This window comes from Pyricularia pennisetigena, chromosome 3, assembly GCF_004337985.1.
Source record: "Pyricularia pennisetigena strain Br36 chromosome 3, whole genome shotgun sequence".
Lineage (NCBI taxonomy): Eukaryota > Fungi > Ascomycota > Sordariomycetes > Magnaporthales > Pyriculariaceae > Pyricularia > Pyricularia pennisetigena.
The window spans coordinates 4366420-4386351 of NC_043742.1; the positions used below are offsets into that span (position 1 = coordinate 4366420).

At 51.4% G+C, this 19932-nt stretch overlaps 6 protein-coding genes across 6 annotated transcripts; 1 reads left to right on the top strand and 5 right to left on the bottom strand.

Annotated features, from left to right (window-relative positions):
- Nucleotides 1-2696: 2696 nt before the first annotated feature.
- Nucleotides 2697-3521, bottom strand: PpBr36_02913 (uncharacterized protein; the record flags this gene model as incomplete). The annotated part of the gene is made up of 1 exon (XM_029890090.1): nt 2697-3521. One exon carries the CDS (start codon nt 3519-3521, stop codon nt 2697-2699), a length of 825 nt encoding a protein of 274 aa, XP_029754217.1.
- Nucleotides 3522-4067: 546 nt separating this feature from the next.
- PpBr36_02914 (uncharacterized protein) lies at nt 4068-6453 on the bottom strand (the record flags this gene model as incomplete). Its single annotated transcript, XM_029890091.1, has 3 exons — nt 4068-4162; nt 4262-5780; nt 6055-6453. 3 exons carry the CDS (start codon nt 6451-6453, stop codon nt 4068-4070), a joined length of 2013 nt encoding a protein of 670 aa, XP_029754214.1.
- A 1799-nt stretch (nt 6454-8252) lies between these two features.
- Nucleotides 8253-10204, bottom strand: PpBr36_02915 (uncharacterized protein; the record flags this gene model as incomplete). The annotated part of the gene is made up of 2 exons (XM_029890092.1): nt 8253-10010; nt 10064-10204. The coding sequence occupies 2 exons, from the start codon at nt 10202-10204 to the stop codon at nt 8253-8255; spliced, it is 1899 nt and encodes a 632-aa protein (XP_029754215.1).
- A 1984-nt stretch (nt 10205-12188) lies between these two features.
- PpBr36_02916 (uncharacterized protein) lies at nt 12189-14588 on the bottom strand (the record flags this gene model as incomplete). The annotated part of the gene is made up of 4 exons (XM_029890093.1): nt 12189-12254; nt 12401-12486; nt 12825-13240; nt 13624-14588. The coding sequence occupies 4 exons, from the start codon at nt 14586-14588 to the stop codon at nt 12189-12191; spliced, it is 1533 nt and encodes a 510-aa protein (XP_029754212.1).
- On the top strand, nt 12314-13392 carry PpBr36_02917 (uncharacterized protein; the record flags this gene model as incomplete). Its single annotated transcript, XM_029890094.1, has 3 exons — nt 12314-12670; nt 12741-12790; nt 12849-13392. Coding segments are annotated over 3 exons (951 nt in total), but the record flags the coding sequence as incomplete, so codon positions are not given.
- An 848-nt stretch (nt 14589-15436) lies between the features above and the next one.
- Nucleotides 15437-18801, bottom strand: PpBr36_02918 (uncharacterized protein; the record flags this gene model as incomplete). Its single annotated transcript, XM_029890095.1, has 3 exons — nt 15437-16435; nt 16539-18408; nt 18569-18801. 3 exons carry the CDS (start codon nt 18799-18801, stop codon nt 15437-15439), a joined length of 3102 nt encoding a protein of 1033 aa, XP_029754210.1.
- Nucleotides 18802-19932: the final 1131 nt, after the last annotated feature.

Below are 19932 nucleotides of genomic sequence, written 5' to 3' on the forward strand. Positions count from 1 at the left end.
ACTTAAAGTGGGCTGGGTGTGTCTGTTGAACATGTGCTGAACATTGTTGTAAACGAAGCCAAGGTTAGTGACCGGGGGGTGAGTGGGATGCCTCGCCGAAGTGGATGGATTGCCTCTCTGGTTTGGAATGGACGGTCGGGCGGTGGGGGGCTGGGTGCAAGTGATAACGAATTGATCCATTGATTGCTCTTCGGTTAACCGCTGGGCAAATTTGATTCGATTTCAGTGAAAGATAGTGATGTGAAAAGTGCGGTGACGGGGAGGAAGACAAGAGATAGCCTTGAATGGAAGCGGCGTGAATGCTTCATGCGAATCGGCAACATCGGGATGTACCTGCGAAAAAAACAGAAACATTTGTCTTATTCAGGAGCTCTACCTATTAACTAAGCTGTCTTTTTTTATTTTCTTTTATTTTCTTTTTTTTTTCTCATACTCTGGTCATGTACATATTAAGAGCGAGTATACAAATGAGTCAATTCGGGCGGGAGGAAGCGGGTTGACTTACCACTATACTCCGCTGTGAGCGTTTTTGTGACCGACTCCCGACTGTCGGTCAATCACATTTTGGAGGTGCATAAGGCCGCATCAGGATCCTACTTGATCTTCTCAGCTCCTTTATTACCACGCATAGCAAATACCAAGCACGGTAAGTGCGGTACGACCTCTGGCCCACGTTCATGCAGGTGAGAGCCGCTGTGCCACTCTGGCCACCCACTCCGAGTTTTCTCTTTGCGGCGGTCCAAGAGCACCACACCGGTCACCAACAAACAACATTCAAGACGACCACTATACAGCAAAGGATCCGATAAGCATTGCAACTAAGCATCGGTGTTGCAAGGTCATCGACAGGGTGGCTGGTGTCACGGCGAGGGTGCCTGTTGTTATCGGGTGCAGACCAAGACAACGTCCCTAACCTCTGGGTTGGCGGGGGTTCGCTTGCTGTGAGAGAGCATTGAGCTAATCCCTCCACTCATGGTCGAGGTCAATCCAATCAGTCAACCCTATCAAAAATAGTGGGGCTGACCACTCAAGTAGCATTCAAGGGTCCTCGAGTCTGCCTACCACGAGGTAGGTAGTTAAAGTACGGACAAAGACAATGATCGGATGCCGAGTTAAGCGTATCACTTTTGATTTTTGGTCGTAGGGTCAGGTCATGTACATATAGTCTATGTCTTAATCTCGACTAGTAATGTAGATCATCAACAACACCACAGAGGAGCTTGAGAGATCAAAAGTTACCATGCTAGTTACTTGATGTGAGTGACTTGTGGACTTTTGGAGGACCCCGGCTCACCGTTTGTGGGGTAGCTAACAGCCAAGTACTCTCAGACAACAAAGCTGGCGCCGAACCAGAAAGTCGGAACAATTTGCACACATTAGGCTGTCAAGGCTGTCTTAGCCCAATGAACGCACCGTGCCTACAGTAGCATGTGGCTCCTAGCCGAAACAGTACTGCCGGTGAAATTAAGGTACCGAGTAGATTTAGCAATCCCCTTTTTTTTTATATGATATACTCTGCGACAGCGAGAAGATCAATACTTGTTGTGTGACAAAAAGGGAGACTTGACAATAAAAAAAGGAGAAGAAAAGAAAAAGAGAGAGAGAGAGAGAGACTGCACACTGCCAACTGGGAGATTGCGCGGGCAAGCGGAATGCCCACACTGGCGGCGCCACAGCTTGCAGACCCATCATTTCCTCGTCATACGAAAAAGTTTAATTCCGGCCGGGGGGACAACCACTTTCTTGGAACTCCATCATCTCCAGGTGCCCAGCAGGCATCTTGTGACAACGCAACACTGGACATGCCAGGAATCGAGTTCGTCGGTACTACAATCTATGTAAACGCCTTTAGTACGCGCTCATACATTGTTTTATCCCAAAACAAGCTGCGAATGCAACTATGGAAACTTTCTTTGGATTTTAACTTTCCAACGTCCTTCAAATAGAAATAGACTAACTAGACCAGTAAAATATGGTTGACGACTAATTAAAACTGCAAGGACACGTTTAACACGAACAAAACCGCGTTGGAACTGTGGTCCAACCGACTGTGTTTTGCCTTGTGGGAAGACCCACAAAATCTCCCCAGACTCCTACCGAGATTGTCAAGGTTGATTACCAGTTAGGGCCAGGCTGGTTCTATTCTTGAGGAGGCAGGTACCTGATGTGAATTTGTTTGGCTGTCACTACTCAGGTATTAAACCCGTGCCGTTGGTCCCAAGGTCCAATGATGCACCGTTTTCGGTTGCTGTAGGCTTGCGTGCGGCACGTTGGGCAACACCACTGTCTGATGTTTTTTCTCGGCTAATGTTGGGGAGCTCTGCGGCAAGATTACAATGGGATGATCTCCAGGTTTGGACGCGTGTCGTACTCATGATTTTCATAATCTGGGATACTCCCTGTAACAATACTGATGGTGCCGTAAGTCTTTGTACCCAAGTACATTTACCCCATCAGGACCAGGTGCTACTACTCTGTCCGGCCTTGGTTCATCGAGTCAATTGGGACATACCCTCGAAGAACGCCCTGATGTTTACGCAACAATGAAATGACGCGCATTGTTTCCCTGGGGAAACAAATAGCGTCAAGTAAACAGTGTTTGGCCAGGATGCGGCGCGAGTTCCAGCGTGACGCTATCTTTCTATTCTCTTATTCTATTGTCTAGCGACACGACACACAATCCAAGCAGGTTTGATTCAAGGCCAAAGCTCAACCGTTTCCCAGTCCCCATCTACCTTCCCGCACCCACCTTCCTGGTTTTTCTGCCCATCGCCAATGTAACGATACACGAACCTCTGAGGATCATCTTTTGTCAGGATGACCCGGTCGACCTCGTCCGGCACGATAACGCAGACCAAAAAGTTTCTCCGAGCTATGTCGTCCTCCAGATCCTCCACCTTTTGACCCATACCCAACCCTGTGTCCTTGCCAGGCTCCACTGCCCGCGGCGTCCCGGGCGGCGGGTTCTTGAACGTACCCCTCATCATCGGGCTCAGGTTCCCAAAGTGGCCCGTGACCTCCCTCTCCCAACTCCAGTCTTCTTGCTGCTGCCGTCCCCCGGTCAACTGTCTCATCCTCCTCTCAAGGGCCGCCCTGGCCTCGTCGCCGACGCGCCGGCCGAGCTGCCACACGACCCCGCGCATCCGCCACTGCGTCTGCGTCTCCTCAACCCACCACACCGCCTCGGCGCGGCGGTCCGCCTCGAGCTGGCCCGTCTTTTGCATGCGCGCGTCCGTGGTGAAGACGGGCATGTCGCTCTCGTAGACGCCCTCGGGGTTGCGCTCTGCCGGGTTGCGGTCGTTGGGGGGCATCGTGCCCCACATACCGCGGAAGATGCACGTCCGCGCCCGTGGCCCGCCGTCCTCGGCGTCGAGCGTGCTCAGGACGAAGGACGCCTGTGGCATCTTGGCCACGTGCGCCGTGAAGTCGGCGCGCCACGGTGCGGCGGTCGCCTTGGTCGTCGTGGTCGGCGATGCCATGGTGGTCAGGTGCTGTGCAGTCGCCCGGAGCCGGTTGATCATGTGTATATGGCTCTTCAGGGGTGGATGTCTTTGCCTCAATTGATTGCTTTTGTATGTGAATATGAGATCTTGGACGGGTTGTATACAATAAAAAAAAAAATAAAAAAAATAAAAAAAAAACCCGAGCCTTTAAGTATCTCTCATCAGAGGATGCACATGACTAACTCGACCATTGAATTTTTGCTCAAGTTTCATATGCACCAACTCGTGGCGTCATTGGTTAAAAACGAAGATCGAGTTCAGATCTTATCCGATCCGATCTTGGATGAAAGCAAGCGTCGACCCTTGCCCTAGATTCAACTATTTCCAAGCATCTAGTCACAGAATGCATACAGAGTAGGCGTATAATTAAGCACATGGCAATTTACTGGAGGCTTTGCAGTATAAAGGCGTCATTAATAAAACGGTATATATTCCGGATGTAATTCTATGCGCATTCTAACCTGGAAAATGTCCTCACATCGCACAAATAAGCCGAACCCCTCCATGGTATCCATTCAAATCCCAAAAACGCCACGCCAAACGCTAGTCAACCTAAATCACATGCTATAGGTATTCACTCAGGACCTGAACTCTTGTCCTGGCAACCTCTGAGCCATTCTCACCATCCCCCATTATCTTCATAATTTCAATCATTCGATCTGTATTCGCGTCAGCCTAGTGTCGCCCAGCCAGCCACCAATGAAGCGCAGAGTCGAGGGGAAAAGAAGTAACAAAAACAAAGTACAGAATAAACTCACTAATATCATCCTTGGCCCTTGTGTATATCGGATCCTTGATGTTCCCGTTGTTCGTCCTCCCATCTTCATGCTCGCCAGTCTCGGTGTTTCGTTCAGCATCCCGTAAAATTCCTCCGATGCACAACGCTTCGAGGAACGCCCGGTGATTAAACACCCACCACACCCTGGCGTCGAGCTCGAACTCCTGAAAGAGGATGAAGAAGGCCGATATTGCCTGGTGTGCAGCATCTAGTGCGCCCTTGGCATTGATCGGCACGTCGGGGCTCTCCGAGGCGTGCACAAGCATCAGGTTATGGAAGTAGTTGCTGTTGAGGAACAAAGCTTGTCGCACCACACGCTGTGGCCCATTGACGGGGCCCTGCGCCATTTGGGACAGGACGTCCGCATCCAGGCTGCGGAAGGTATCTGGAAACGATCGGTACACGGCTTTGAAGTCCGCGACAAGCTTGCTCTTGTGCCGTGCCGTGGCGCAGATCGGCATGTCGAGCGAACGTGGGCTACAAATGGCCTCCTGTACCAAGTTGGCCAGCGACCAGGAACTCCTGATGTATGCATTGTCGAGTGGGTTCGACGATGCAATGGAAGAATCATCCTCCAAGAAGTCCTCCACATTAACATCCGTGTGGGTTGCTGTCGGTGGCAGCGACAGAAGGACAGTGAGAAACGTGTCCTGTAGCAGCACGGCCTGCCAAACTTTCCTCCTCTGCTGCTTCTCAAAAACGGTGGCCTCTGGTGCCACCAGGTTAGGGTCGCGGTGAAGCCCCATCGCATACGCTTGTCGCATGAGCACACCGGCAAAGGCCCATCCGTCAGAAGCATGGTTGTCGTTGATGAGAAAGTAAGTAATCAAAACCATCGCTTGAACGGATCTTATCGATGCCCTGCTGAGGTAGCTGCCTACCCTGAGCGCCTGGTTACTGGCCGATGCCAGATACTCTGCCGAGTTCTTCCTCTCAGCCTGCGAGAACAGATCAGGCAGGAACTGGTTAGCCAGCGCCAGCATGACGCACACAAGGGCCACAAAGTCGGCATCGGTCTTGTCTCTATCTTCCTTGCTGAGCGAGAAGAAATGTTCATAGTCGGCGTAAAAGGTCTGCCGGTGGATCATAGGATACACGGGATCCACGCGGTCAAAGTAGGTCGTCAGCAGTATGTCACACTGAACCTTTTCCGGTATGCAGAAGATGACCTCGGGAAGGCCACCGTGATAGCTCCACGTGTTCTCAAACGGATGCCTGGTTCCGACTCCAAAGATGTTGGAAGCAGTCGGATGAGAGTGCGGAATGTGGGAAAGTAGTCCAGTTGACAGCGCAACTGATCCGTGGAGCGGGCTTTGACCGGCCGCCGAGAGACGCGAGTCGGATTTTGCAGTCACGGGTGATACCGGGGGCTCTGGTCTCTTCTTTCGAGGGGCCTTCAACATGCGAAGACCATTGCTGCTACTTCGCGTCTCTCTGTCATTCACAAGGTGAGCAAACGGGCACAAGGTTCGGAATTTGCTTGCACGACAGAGACGCAACTGGAGGGCTTGCTTACTCAATCAAGTTGGCGACATACGCATACTGGCAATCTGTCTGTCGTTTGATGCCTGTTTGGTAATTAGCGCCATGGCGAGTCTGGGATATTATGATGTTGCTTTTGTTGACCACAAGGACATCATGGATGCTTGCATGTGGTGGGGAGCGGAGGTGTAACTTACATGCCAAACAAGGTCTGCCTCTGTCGCACTGCAATCGGCGTCAGCAAGTCACTTCTTTTTGCCCCTGCCGAGCAAGTCATAAACTATGACGCACCTTTGTTTTCCTCTCCACGCATTGCGAGCACGAGAGGGTAGGCTTGTTCCGCTTCTGTTTCTTCCTGAGCGGCTCCCCAAGCGCCACAGAGCTGTCACTGCTCACCGGATCCGGCTTGACATCGTCGACCGGCACGGGTATACCGGAACCGATGACAGGTAAGCCATATGCAACAGAGGTGGCAATGCCGGAGCCCGACACATCGGGGAGGCCGATGCGCTGCGGCAGGCTTGGCGATGTAGATGCGTACACGGTCCCGGGGCCGGAGCTTGGCATGCCCACAAACAGGGCTGCCGGCGCAGGAGCAGTCTGATGTTGGAGTGGATGGTTGCTCTGATGTTGACGTTGATGTTGATGCTGGAGCTGGTGCTGGTGCTGCTGTTGGGGCCGGACCGACATTGTCACGTCGGAAATGGCGGCAAGCCCAGAGGCAAGGAGTCCAGGCGCAAACACAAGCTTTTGGTTTGCTCAGCACGAGCTTCCCCAGCCCGGTATGAACTGACTAGTTAGGTAGGTACAACGCCCAGCCCAGCAATGGATCTATCAATCAATCAATCAACGAATCGGCGCAACCTGGGGCCAAAACAGCAAGCACCCCTGCGCTGTTAGCCGCGCGGCCCGGATCGCCAGCTGCACGGATGCGACGAAAGAAGAAAAAAAAAACGATATACGAAAAAAAAAGATTATTTAATACTATTAGTGCGACTCGCAATCGAAAAGCGAACGTTGTAGGCGGGTGTGGTGTCTCGGGAATAACGAGTATCGTTTTTGGCGGCAATTGGCAATGGGAATAACGGATGATCCCACAGTTGTTGCCATTTGGGGCGGTATTTCTGGGCCTGGGGAAAACCAAGAAATTTCGATTTGGGGTTTATGGTCGGAAAATAGGAAAAAGGGGGGTAAAAAAGTAAAAGGCGGGAGGGAAAAACAGGCTGTGCCAAGATTATGGGTCTAGAACATCGGGCAGGCCGGGATTGATCGAGGTACTCCTGGTGCTGTACGGTAGGCAACCGAGGACTAAACTAGGGAAAGCGCGTTTTCCCCAAATAATTAGGTAGATGGTAGGTAAACAGAACCTCTAGCCCGAAAACATTATAACATTACCTGCTGTAGTGTGTACTGTATACCCGACGACATACCGGTCTATTCCATCATATCACTTCCCCGGACTGTTGCCCAAGTGCCTCGTGGCTTCAACCGGTTCGATCCCCACTGTCAAGCCTTGTGTCCTAGGAATTGGGGCATCTCACTAGGTCGGCACTTCCGTTTTTTCTCGCACCAAGCTAAAGGCAGAGCTGGGCCGGGCCGTCCAATCCCTGGTCGACAATGATAACCCTGCTAGTCGTACTAGTTAGTGCTTGGTGATGGCTATGGTATTTTCCCTTTTCGGTATTTCAGAATACATCAACCAGCAACTTTCCCACCATGCCTGCTTGGCAAATTGTGGCTGACCAGGCCTTTTTTTTTTTTTTTTTTTTTTTTAATAAAACGCCTCCCCACTTCTACAATGCCTTGAAACGGGTAGTTCAAGTCAAGGACTGGTGCTAGTGTTAGACATTATGGTGAATATTCACTCTGATCCCTGCAAAGCTGTGGTTACATACAGCAACCATTAGAGAAATCACACGCAGCATTGTGCTCATTCAACACAGCTGCAACAGACGTCATTGTGGATTATCCAGGCTACATTTACGGCTTGCAATTCTTTGCTCCATGGTGGCAGCTTAACCGCAATCTGTCGGTTCCTATAGTCGAAAGAACAATCCCATCGTGGCAACTTACCATTATTTGGTCATGAAATCAGCGAAACTCGCCTGGTGTTTGTGCGAAACCGAAGTCAAAGAGGAAAATGAAGGAAAAAAAAAAGTAAAAAGGAAGACAAGGTAAAAAAAAAAGAAAAGAAAAAAGGTAGGCTAGCAAACACGTGTGAACCTGGTATCCTCTTTAACCTTAATTTATACAAACAAACCAGGTATTCGACAATCCTAGAAGCTCATATACATCCCTCCTCGTGATGTCCAGCCGTCGCATTTAAATCGGTTGTGGTCTGTTACCAAGGAACAATGAGAAACTTGACGATAGAACCAATGGGTGCGACGTGTGTCAACGTCCACTATATCGACGAGACCTTTGGCGGGCCTTGGACTTGTAAGCGAACACTTGCACTTGGAATCTTTGCACTTTCTTTCAGTGGGGGCTCAACTCCGCCGATGACTGTCTCCTGACGAGTTGCCACCTCCGGGAAGCCTATCTCTTATCCAACTGAACGGGTCGAATGTACTTCCGCCGCTTGTCTGATTTGTGTCACCACGCCGGCTGCCGTTGCCGTCATTATGTTCCTGATCTCGTTGTTCGCGGCTAGACTGTCGGCTCGATTCGTATGACTGCTGACGGTAGCGCTCACGGTCCCTGTGACCATCCTGGTCCCGGTTTGTGCTAGTGAACCGAGAGCTGCTCTGCGAATTGCTCCGATCGCCGTCACGTTCCCGAGTCCGATCCCTAGAAGCACTGGTAAAATCATGGACAGGGTCGTAAGACAAATTCCACGGGGCTTGCATGCTCGGGCTAGGCGGAGACAGAGAATTGCGCCGCCGACCTGCAAACGGTGGCGTCGTGGGGCGGTCAGAGCCTCCATTGCGGTCGCTGTTTGCAAGGTCTCTAATCGCCCGAAGGCGCTCCTCGTTGGTCGATGGACTGCGAAAAAGCCCCCGGCGGTGACTGGTATGACCACTGTCGTTTTGCTGAATGTCTATAGGTGACTGTTGAGAGCTCTGGCTCGGACGCTGTGGCGAGCTGTTCGCAAAGGAGCCAGTGCCGCTTCCGGATGACTGGAAGGCCCATGGAAAGAGGCCCCTTGGGGGCTCGGGCCTCGCGGCACGAGGCCCTGAAGATTGGGTTTGTGGTGCTCGAGTTCTTTCGGCTGAACTCCTCTGCTCAATCGGGGTTCGGCAAATGGGGCACGTGTTGTGCTCCTTGAGCCAGATTGTCACGCATTCCCCGTGGAAAAAGTGCTTGCAGGGCAGGACAGTGGCTTCATCCCCGAGACTCAAGTCATCCATGCAAATCGTGCATTCAACCTTGTCGTCGGTGCCCAGCATCTTCTCGTCGAGCTTTTTGCGCTCCAGTTTGTTTATGGCAGCCTCTGAAGCTGGCGGCGCAGCATTTGACATGGGGTTTGCTTCCATCATCTGGGAGATTATTCTGTCAAACTCCTCCTGTGAAGTCACCACATCACCCCAGTTGCGAGTACCTCCGTATCCCGTCATCAAGGCGCCTAGAAGCTGTTGAAAAGCAACTGGAAAGCCGTGGGGAGGAAGATCGCTGCCCTCGGCGTTGCTGCTTGTGTCGCCGCCTCTGTGAGGACTGTTTCCAACTGGATTGGTGATGTTGCCCATAATGGCACTCAAGATGCTAGCATTACTGTCAGCACCTCCCGAGTCAAGCATCACTATCACGATGCGGCGCCTGGTCCGGGGATGGGGGTCTGCGTACGCATCGAACTCGCCTATTGGCGGATTGTTTCCGTCCCTTTGCAATGGGGCGGTCGTGATGGTGAAGCTTGTAGACCCCCCGGGGAACATTGTGGTACGAGTGGTATAATGGCGTGTACCACTATTCTCGCTGGTCCCTTGTCCGGTAGCAGACCTCGTCTCGTCCGAGTTGGAGGCACCAGAAGCGGCCGATGATCCCAGATCACGATTCATCATTTCATAAAACCGCTCCATGACAGCGTTGCCATCAGAGGGATGGACATGTGGGGCTTCTGTCCCTGCCCCGTGATTTACGGGCATTCGGAAAACCCTCGAGGTAAAGTATATTCCCCCAGGAGCTCGGTGGCTATGCTCTTCAATGTCCTCTTCCTCCGGGTCAGAATCATCGTACCGGTCTCGGTGGCCTTGCGGTTCTGTGTTGCTACCGTGTGTGCTGACAGGGCGGGGGTCGTTTTCAAGCGTCACCTATGACTGAATTAGCACCAGCAGTTCAAACATAGCCTCCATCTCGAGCTTACTATCTCGGTAGCCTCGGAATGGCATTGCGGGCAGACCAGGCCGTGCTGGTCCTGGAACCACTCATTTTCGCACGCATGACAATAGACAACATCACGGCCGGCAGAGGCATCCAGGTGTTGCCTGGATCCGGTACCAGACATAGTTTCCGTTGGGGATCTGCGCCGGTCTTGGCTACTCTGTGAATCTAGGGCAGCGAGGGCAGCAAGCCCCAGGCCTGCGAGGAGGCCGGCAGTACGGATCGCGCGGAACGCCAGAGTGTTAGACCTGGGTGGTTCGCAGTGAGAGCGGTTGGTTGATCACACTTTAAGCTCCCTGCTCAAAGCGGATGCGGAAGAACAACCAGATAGGTTCGAGTATGATTTTAGCGTGTTTCGGTCGGTCGGTCAGGCAGCCGATTATACCCAAAGCTAGATGGTATATCCGATGTCTCTGGCTAGTTGTGAGTAGGGTGGTGTGTGGAAATCCTTTCAGCTGGACTGAGCGATGAAAAAAGACCGGCAGATCCGAGATGTTTTCGTATGTTGAGGTGTTGGGCGCGCTAAGGATAGAAATAACAATCACTTTGGCTATGACAGGCTGAAAATATTAGGTCCGAAAAGGAAGATTTTTAGTAGTAGCAAGGTGGTTGATAGGCAAGGTGCGAACGAATGTTGAAAGCGGCCTGCCCCAAGGAAAAGTTATGCCGACTTAGGTTTTTTTTTGTCTTTTGGAAACAATTTTTGGAAACAAAATGAAGTGACGCGTGCTAGACCTGGCGCGATTTCGTAAAGATCATGTGAAAGCCGAGTTTGATGGCATCCCTGAGTAATACTCAGTGCTTGAACATGGCAGGCATGGATGGTTTTTTGATGCCTCCCCTTGTAGGTGAGGTGAGATGCCTTAGGAGGCAGGTTGGGGGTCAAGTCCAAAGACGGGTGATAGTTCTGTTGCGTCACAGGTTTGGTTGTCGACGGTGCCTTACTGCGTAGAGGAACGAGGATCTGAGATGCTAACCAGCTGATCCCTGCCCTGAGCCCCGCTGCCAATTCGGGGCGGGGCGTGGCGCTGCTGAATTGGCACGTGCACCAACGTGACAGACGACTAATTGTACTGTACTGTACTGTACCTACAGTTGGCGTTTGTCTTCTTTCTTCTGAACAGGTTGCGGGGATCAATCGCTTCTTCAAAGTATCCCGTTGTGTAGACTGGACGCCACCCAAACAGTCATGTACGGTGTTAGGTGTACCACTTGTACGGTAGTTGTGACGGCGATCAGGCGTTGAATTTCGAGACTGAAATTTGCCGGTACTGTGCTATCCATTCAAACAACCCGTTTCGATCCTTCCAGATCATTCTTTTGGGTTCCTTTTTGCGCAGCCTTCAATCTGTAAATCTTCAGAGTCCCAGGCAGTAACTTTTTCACTCGTTGATGTGATACAGCGTCTCTGGTTATCAGCGCCAAATACCTTTTGACTTACTACTTACTGGTGGCTTATTGCCAACCTCGATCAAAGAAATGTTACGTCATAGGTTTTCTTTTTTTTTTTTTTTTTTTTTATGGTACGTGGTAGATATCGTTGATTCTACAGAACTGGCTGAATAAAGCAAATCTATCGCCTCAACTGTACCATAAAAGCAAGTTCAAACCCATCATTCGCACAAAGTGAATCAACCCAATTTCACGAGCTGCCACTCTTGGTCAAGGACATCACAGCTTTTTGGTCAGGGAGCCTTCAATAAGGCCAGGCTGCACCTTTCGTCATGTATTCATATTCATCTGCGATATATCCCCTGTACATGCCTAGATAGGAATGGATGAGGCACGCCAAGACACACACACACACACACACACACACACACACACACGGTTTTGCGGACTTGACAACCCTTCAAATTCAGTAGGTATTGTAGCTTCATTCTTCGCTCACTGCCTCAATCTCGCTGTAATCATGTGGACGAGATTATGTCTCCGAACGGCTAACGGCGCCGTTGTCAGCATTCCCCACATGCAAGCTACCGCCCTTGGCGTCGCCGGTATGTTACTCACAGGGCGTGTTGTCACAGTTGTATGTCTGTCTCTCTTATCCTCAAGGGGAAAGCAGGCTGCCGATTGGTACGTAGAAATCTTAGGTCTCTTTAACCCCGTCACGGTGCAGATTTTGGTACACCGACATCCGAGCCGAGCTGAGGATAAACAGGCCCGTTGGTGATCTGGATATTTCGTGGCAAGGTCTCTTTTATTTTATGGAGACAATTCACGTTGAAAAGACTCAACTCACATTCTCACATTTGCAACTTCAGCTTTCTTCGCAATCTACTCAGCATCAAAAATCATGGTCGAGGAAAAAAAGACATACAGGGGCAACTGCCGTTGCGCTGCTTTCATCTTCGAGGTGACCATTCCCGAGATCAAGGAGGTCGAGATTTGCAAATGCAGCATATGCTACAAGAAGAATTATGCTTTTCTCTTTGTCGACAAGGAGGACTTTCGCGTCATCAAGGGTAGTATGGAGGATTTTACCACCTACACCTTTGGTGAGGGCATCATGAAGCACAATTTTTGCCCAAAGTGTTCGATAATGACGGCCTGTACCCATGACAAGTTTCCCGACCAGTATGTCGTCAATGTAAGCTATCGACGTATTTCCGGAGTGATTTTATCCATAATTGCTGATCCAGGAATCGTGCGATTTATAGGCTAGATCCCTTCAGGGGCCGGTTGATATCTGGAACATTCCCAAAAAGGTGTACGTAGTATGTCCGCTTTATCACGATTTTTACTATTTGTTGACCCTCGAAACACAGAGACCCGGGCAAGGCACACAAGCCTGACTACATCCCACCTGACGACTCCGACCTCGCAGAGCCCACAGCTGAGATAGAGGGCGAAAGCAAAACCTACCATGGCAGCTGCCACTGTGGCGATATCCGGGTCAAGCTCAAGATGGAGCCGGTCGAGAAGTTCAAAGGCACGATCGGCGAGTGCAACTGCTCCCTGTGCCACCGCAGTGGCGTCACCTGGATCTATTCGAATCGGTCGCAGGTCACTATCAGCCCGGAATGGTCTAGCGACAAGTTCTCTATGTATGGCGAGGCCGGGGCGAAACTCGGAGAGCAGTACTTTTGCAAGCGCTGCGGCGTCTATGTGGCTAACAGGGTCAGGGCTGTCGAGTCGGACGAGGAGTTTGCGAAGCTGCCTGAGGAGACACAGGCATTCCTGGCTGACAAGAGGCAGTGGCAGCCGCTCAACTTGAGGATTTTTGATGGCATTGATGTCGATAGCGATCAGGTCCATGTTGAGAGGTTTGACGGGTACAACCAGATCAAGCCGGAATATGTCAACCCTTGAAAACATACTGAAGTTTGCCGCTTATACATGGGGGAACCAAGTAACAGAGAGCTTAGTAGTTTTAGTGTGAGGGTGATTGGCGTCAGTCAGTCTTTTTTTCTTCTTCAATATGACCAAGTTCTGGGGAGACGCAGCATGTTCTTTTTTATTCCATCATCTCATGACATGATACATCTATCCACCCCTGATTCCTCTCGCTCCCCATTTGCGTCCGGCTATTGCCCCTCCAACTCATCCCTCCATGGGATAGAATCCTGTGCACCCTTCCTCTCCACCGTCTTGGCAGCCGCCCTGTTGGCAGTCCTGACCGCAGCCTCCGCGTCGAACTCGACGCCCGCCTTGGATGCCGCAACGGCAGCCAGCGCATACATGCCGACAAACGTGTCGCCCGCCGCCGTGGTGTCCACGACGGTCGCCTTGAGCGCCGGCACCAGCGCCGCCTTGCCCGTCCACCCTTGGAGGAAGTAGACTCCTCTGCCTCCGAGGGTGATGACCACGTTTCGCACGCCCGCCCGCACGAACCCATCCGCCACCGACCGCAGCCCTTCCTCCGTGTCCAGGACCGACTCGGCCACGCGCCCAAGCACTGCCGCCTCCGTCTCGTTGACGACGAGGTGGTCGAGGCCCTCAAACGCCGACGCCGGCAGCTCGACCGCGGGGGCCGGGTTCAGCAGCACGGGGACCCCGGCAGTCCGCGCAGCCTGCATCGCCTCCAGGACCACGGGGATGGGGACCTCGAGCTGCATGATGAGCAGGTCAGGCTTGTCCTTAAGCGCAGCCTCGATGGCGACGGCCTTGTCCAGGTCGTGGTTGCTCTCCGGGCTGAGGATGATGCGGTTCTGACCCGTCGGCTCGTCGACCACGATGATGGCCAGGCCCGTCTTTGCCGGATCCGCCCGCACCACCACGCCGGACACGTCGACGCCGTGGCCCTCGAGGTTGTTGCGCAGCAGGCTGCCGTACGAGTCCGCGCCGACGGCGCCCACCATGCGCACGTTGGCCGTCGCCGCCGTCTTGTCGTTCTGCGGCCTGGAGAGCTTGGCACAGGCGATGGCCTGGTTGGCACCCTTGCCGCCCGGGGAGACGGCGAACGAGTTTGCCGTGAGGGTCTCGCCCGGGAGGGGATGGTGGGGCACATACGACACCAGGTCGATGTTCAGGGAGCCCAGGACGGTAATTAATGGCGTTTGGGTCATTGTTGATGATGGGCGGTCGGTGTGATTGTTTATTTTTTTTTAAATTTCTTCTTGGGCGGGGTACGCTTGTCCAATGTTTAGTAGGGGTTATAGCCAACCGCTTGGGTGTTGGTGGGAAATCCAACGGTTGAGAGAGGTGACGATTTCGCCGACGCCAAGTGGATCTTAATGCAGCAGGTAGATGACTTGATGATGTCCTCCTATACGTATTGTTTTGGTCAGGTGTGATGAAGAATTTGACTGATTCCATAACATCCTCTACTTGCCCCACATGAGCTGAATTTCTCCTTTCTAGTCTAGATGGTCAAGTCAGGACTCAGGATAACAACATCATTTATCCACCTAACTTGGTCAGTTTGTCTCTGGGATAAGTTATGATGCACAATAACAATCGTTCTATGAAGAGACATGATGGGTGAACTGATAATATCGAATAGGCTCAGTGTTGCTAAAACTTATATAAGCATAAAATGCCGCTTTTGGATATCCATACCCAAGATAAGTCAATTCTTGTGTTCATTCCCGTTCTTCATATTTATCACATATGTTCAGCTGTTTGATCAAATACATTTCTCGTCGCAATACACCTAGGGTATCTTTGATAATGACATGAACGTCTTACTCGAAGAGCTGTACCCATGAAAGAAACATAACCATCTGGACTTTTGTCCTGTGGTAAACCTTCGTCTCTCGATATCCAGCTTCGACGAGATATTAACCGTAACAGCTCTTGAGTAAGTTTGAAAACAAGGGGACACATGTCCGCTATGTTCCTAACCCNNGCCTGCGTGAAACGCTTATAATCCTGCAGTGTGCGTATGCACGGAGCCTACCGCCCAGACCGTGATTCAATCAGACAACTTCTTTCTCTTACTTGGCCTGCGGTTTGGCTCTTCACCATCGACAAAGTGCCCCTTTTCGATTTGGTGCTGTCTCAAGTTGTCTGGTCGATTCTTATATGCGCTGTTGCAGCCAGGATACGGGCACTTATATATCTTGGGAGGCTGTGCCGAATGTTGTAGCTTCATGTGCTTGGCCATGCTCCCTTTAAACCATTGTGGATCCCCCTTAGGCCTATATCCACACAGCTCGCAACAGTTGTTGGCCTCGGTTTTGCCCTGCGTCGTAGTGCTTCCAGACGTCGAAGTCGATGAAGAAGGGGTCGTGGAGCCAAGAAGTGATCCGCCACATTGTACTGGACATGCCCCCGGGCCCAATGCAAGAGATTCCTCAAAAACAAGTGGGTGTACGGCTACCACGTCTGAGGTCTCCCCTGTAAAGCTGTCGTAGGGTGACCCAAGTTCGAGCTTCGAGCTATCCGCAACCGCCATTTCCGGGTTGAGCTGCACTGCAATGCTCTCGTCCGCCATCGTTCTCATCAACGATGGTGTCATGGCGTCTATAAAGTCGTCGAACAAGGCGTCACCTTCAGTATCGCCAGTGAGCGGCGATATGGGTAGAACGGTCTTCATACTATCAGGTCCACCTCTGTCGAACCCCGCAACTGTCGTCTCGAGGAAACCAAGATCAAGACCGTGGTAGAGAGTCCTGTTCGCACCGCTTCCCATAAACTGACGATACATCCGGTCGCATGCTTGTCCTGTTGTGTTTGTGTACTTTCCGAAATAAATTCTCGGAGGCAAGCTGTTCTTTCCAGTGTAGAGGAGCTCGATTTCAAGTCTACGAATGCTTGAGATGGAACCAGAGCTGAGTCGTTTGTGTATATCCTGAAGTCCTAGGAGAAGATCTCCATGACCGGTAAAACTTTTGGCTAGTTGAACAATGACTGTGCGGGCGACTGTCACGAATGATGTGCTCGAAGTTCCTTGGAAGTCAAGCCCCATTTGCTTCGAATAAAGAGTCGAGGTCAGGAGATGAGATGGGGTGGGCGAAGGCCACAGGATTGCCGAGCATTCGAGTTCTGTTTTCTCGATGAATTAGCAGACGCACAGGAGGAGTGGGGATGTCATAATGACCGAGCTCACCATCCAAGAAGTCCCTCGCAGTGCATAGAAGCGGGTCTTGGTGGTAGGCCACATGGCACTTTAGGTCAATAGGGCACTCCTTGCCCTTTTGACTGGGACTCCTATGCAAGGACTTGTATTTCCGGCGAATGCCTTGGCTGAGCTCAGAAATGGAGAATTTGACTGGCTGCCAGATGGCCGTCATAAGCGCTTCCATTTGCATGTCTCCTACCATACGAGCGTAGACAAGAGATTCAACATATAGCTCTTGAGAGCGCTGTGAAAGACGGTCATCACCATAGACGACTAGAGAAAGAGCATAGACCACGTGAACAAGACAGAGAATCTTGATTGGACTCGTCGGTGGACAGCCGTCAAGGAGGCTTCTGAGAGCACTGAAACCATCTCTTGCGATAGTCCTTGAGGCTAATGAGCGAAGTTTGTCGGCCAGTGGGTTGTCATTGATGTCTTGAACCTTGGCCTTTGAACTCGCAATATGTTCCAGCAATGTGTCCCATGTCGAAATCACAAATGCTTCTGTGGCTGATTTGGGCATCTTGACATCTGCCTCAACAGACACAGGGCTACGAGCTTTGGAATTCGAAGTCATGTCTAGTGATGGCTCAAATGTGGTATCCTGCGCTAGAAGCAAATCGTTGGTACATGTCGCGCCCACAGGATAGCTGGTTGTATCGAAGTCGAACAGGAGAGGGTTCGTCGGCAGGTTAGTTGGATCCACCTTCGGTGGAGGGAAATCGGCAGGTAGTTCGCTGAACATGCCGTGAAGTAGTTCTGCCGGCGGGCAGATCGAATCAAATATCGAGGTCGGTACATCATTTTGATCAAATTGGCGCTGCTCTAACAACAGGTCATCCTGCCCCATTAAAACGTCCTTGGGAGATGCTAGGTGCTTCGCAAATTCGCCACTGGCCAAGGAGGACGAATGACTGAATGCCGATATTGGCGACACCAAGGAACTGACATTGCTTACAGCACTTGTGCTGCTCGCATGGCTGACATCGCTGGCGGTACTAGTAGTGCTGTTTGTGGATCGAACAGAAGAGCTTGGCGAAAGGTCCTTGCTTCTACTCGCAGGCACCTGACTGGGTCTGGGTTTGGACCGGAACCCGATTGACTGAAGATATTGCTCAATACCAGACGTGTTGACCTCTAGTGGCGGACGCTCCTCAGGCGACGGAACCTGCTCGGCAAAAATCGGCTGAGATGCACACGAAATGTCATGTTGCCATTGCATCGATGGATCGGGGGCGACCAACATCCTAGTGTCAACTTCTGGAAGCAAAAGGACCTGGGGGTCGACGACGGCAGGAGTTGTCGGGGATGGTGGCAGCGGAGGTGCCACCTCTGTCGAATCTATTTCGACGATGGCGTTTCCTGAGAGCTCGTAACCATAGGTCTGGTCTGCCTCCAGCATGTCGTATCTCGGGGGAGCCACTGGAAACATGAGGGACTGATCGTCATCATCGCCAAAGCCAGTGGGAAGGCCGGTCGCGCCGTTCTTCCTTCCCTTGTGGCCCAGTGATGAGAAGAAGTTCTTAGCCCTGCATAGCATGCGGCGACGTTTGGATTTTTGAGTCAAACACCGCTGGCACTTTTTATCATCAAACCTCTCAACGCGCATGTGACTGTAGCACCAATATTCGCAAGTTCCAAGCTGATCACATCCTGCGAGATGTCTGAGCATTTCCTCGTGACTCTCGCATCGCCGACGACATCGCAGCAGCGGGCACTCGAGTCTCTCGCTTGGTGTCATGCCTTGACAAGCATTACGTTTGACGGCCGCCCAAGCAATGAACCTATATCTGCCACAATCTCCATCTGAAGTATCACGGGACCTGTCGAATGCATTCAGCAACTATCCCGTAGCATATAATGACTCGAAATTTTGTTTTGACGGTCTGTATTCGTTTTGGTCGCTCCTATTCAAAGAGGAGGAGGAGCACATATAAAAACTCAAGGAGTAACTCAAGAGATGTCGTAAAAAGATATTCTTACACGCATGAGTTCTCTGGGCTCAAGCTGGTAACTTTTGAGCCATATGTCGAGGCACAAGTACTCGACGCCACCGAAGAAGACGAGGATGAAGACGGTAAGAGCGAAACCCGGCGTAAGCTGAAGCGGCCACTAGGAGCCGGCGATAGAGCCCGAGCGGCGCCGGCTGGGGCCTGGCAATGATCGTAGCCCGTATCGTCCAGCAGGGAGGGGACGAAGCGGTTTTTGCCGTCCATGGTCTGAAGTTTATTGGTAATAACAAAACAATAAGAAGGTTTCTTGACGTGTCTTGCCTCTTGTAGATTGGTTGCAGGTGACGAATGCACGTTGCAAACGATTAGGCTAGTCTAAACAACGGGAAGGAGGGGCGAAAGTCGAATGCACTGCATCATCGTTTACCGCATATGGTAGCCATTGAGGGACAGGATGTGGTTTTGATTTTTTTTCTTTTGTCAATCCCATGGAATAAGTCCTGGAGGATTAGCGACGAACCGATCGCTGCCAGGAACAGTGGGTAGGTAGGTGGCTGTGGTCCCTTTGGTCCAGTACCTATGAGGTAGTTCAGGTAAGTTGTAGGCTAGCAGTGAGGCTCAGCTCAAGAAATGGACAAAATGTCAGATCGTGATTAACTAACTTATCCTCGCCCTGTCTCGAAACTCAGCCACAAGCACTGTAGGACTTTGGAGCTCAAGATTTGTGTGTGTGGTAGGACTTTGAGCAAAGTGGGAGGTGATAGGTTGGTTGGTTGTCTCTTGCCAAAAGTGGCTGGGCGCGCGGGCTATTTCCTGCGCAACTCTTCAAATGGAGTACGTAAGACCAGGGTTTGAATTTAAACCCCAGCAGCCTCCACAGCCAACAAGTCCGCTCAGGATGCTTATGGTATCTGTAATTTTTCCCATGTTCATCTTTAAAGTGTGCTCTCAGGTCGCGACGACGTTTAATGAATAGAAATGTCAGAGCTATAAATTTGAGCGACCCATTCAACACCTATTTACTCACATATATTTCATCGTCCCTGACTAATTGCTTGCCGTCATACGGTCCTGCAGGGGTCTATTGAGAGACATCCGAAGGGACTCGTTCTCACACCTAAATCTCCCGTAAACAATCCTTAGGTCAGCCGACAAACCCCGCGCCAAATACCGACGAGCAAATCCGGGCCCGGTAGGGGCAGACTGTCCTTGCAAGCCTTGGCCACAGACTATAAGTCCTGTATCCGAATTTTCGGAAACACTGCCACCAATCGAACGGCGCGGGAACTAACGGTTATCTTTTGAACCGCCCACCTTTGTGATTGCCACCCACCTTTCAATTCCAGCCCTACAGTAGAAAATGTGACTTGGCTGGCTTATCTCCAAGTCGGCCTC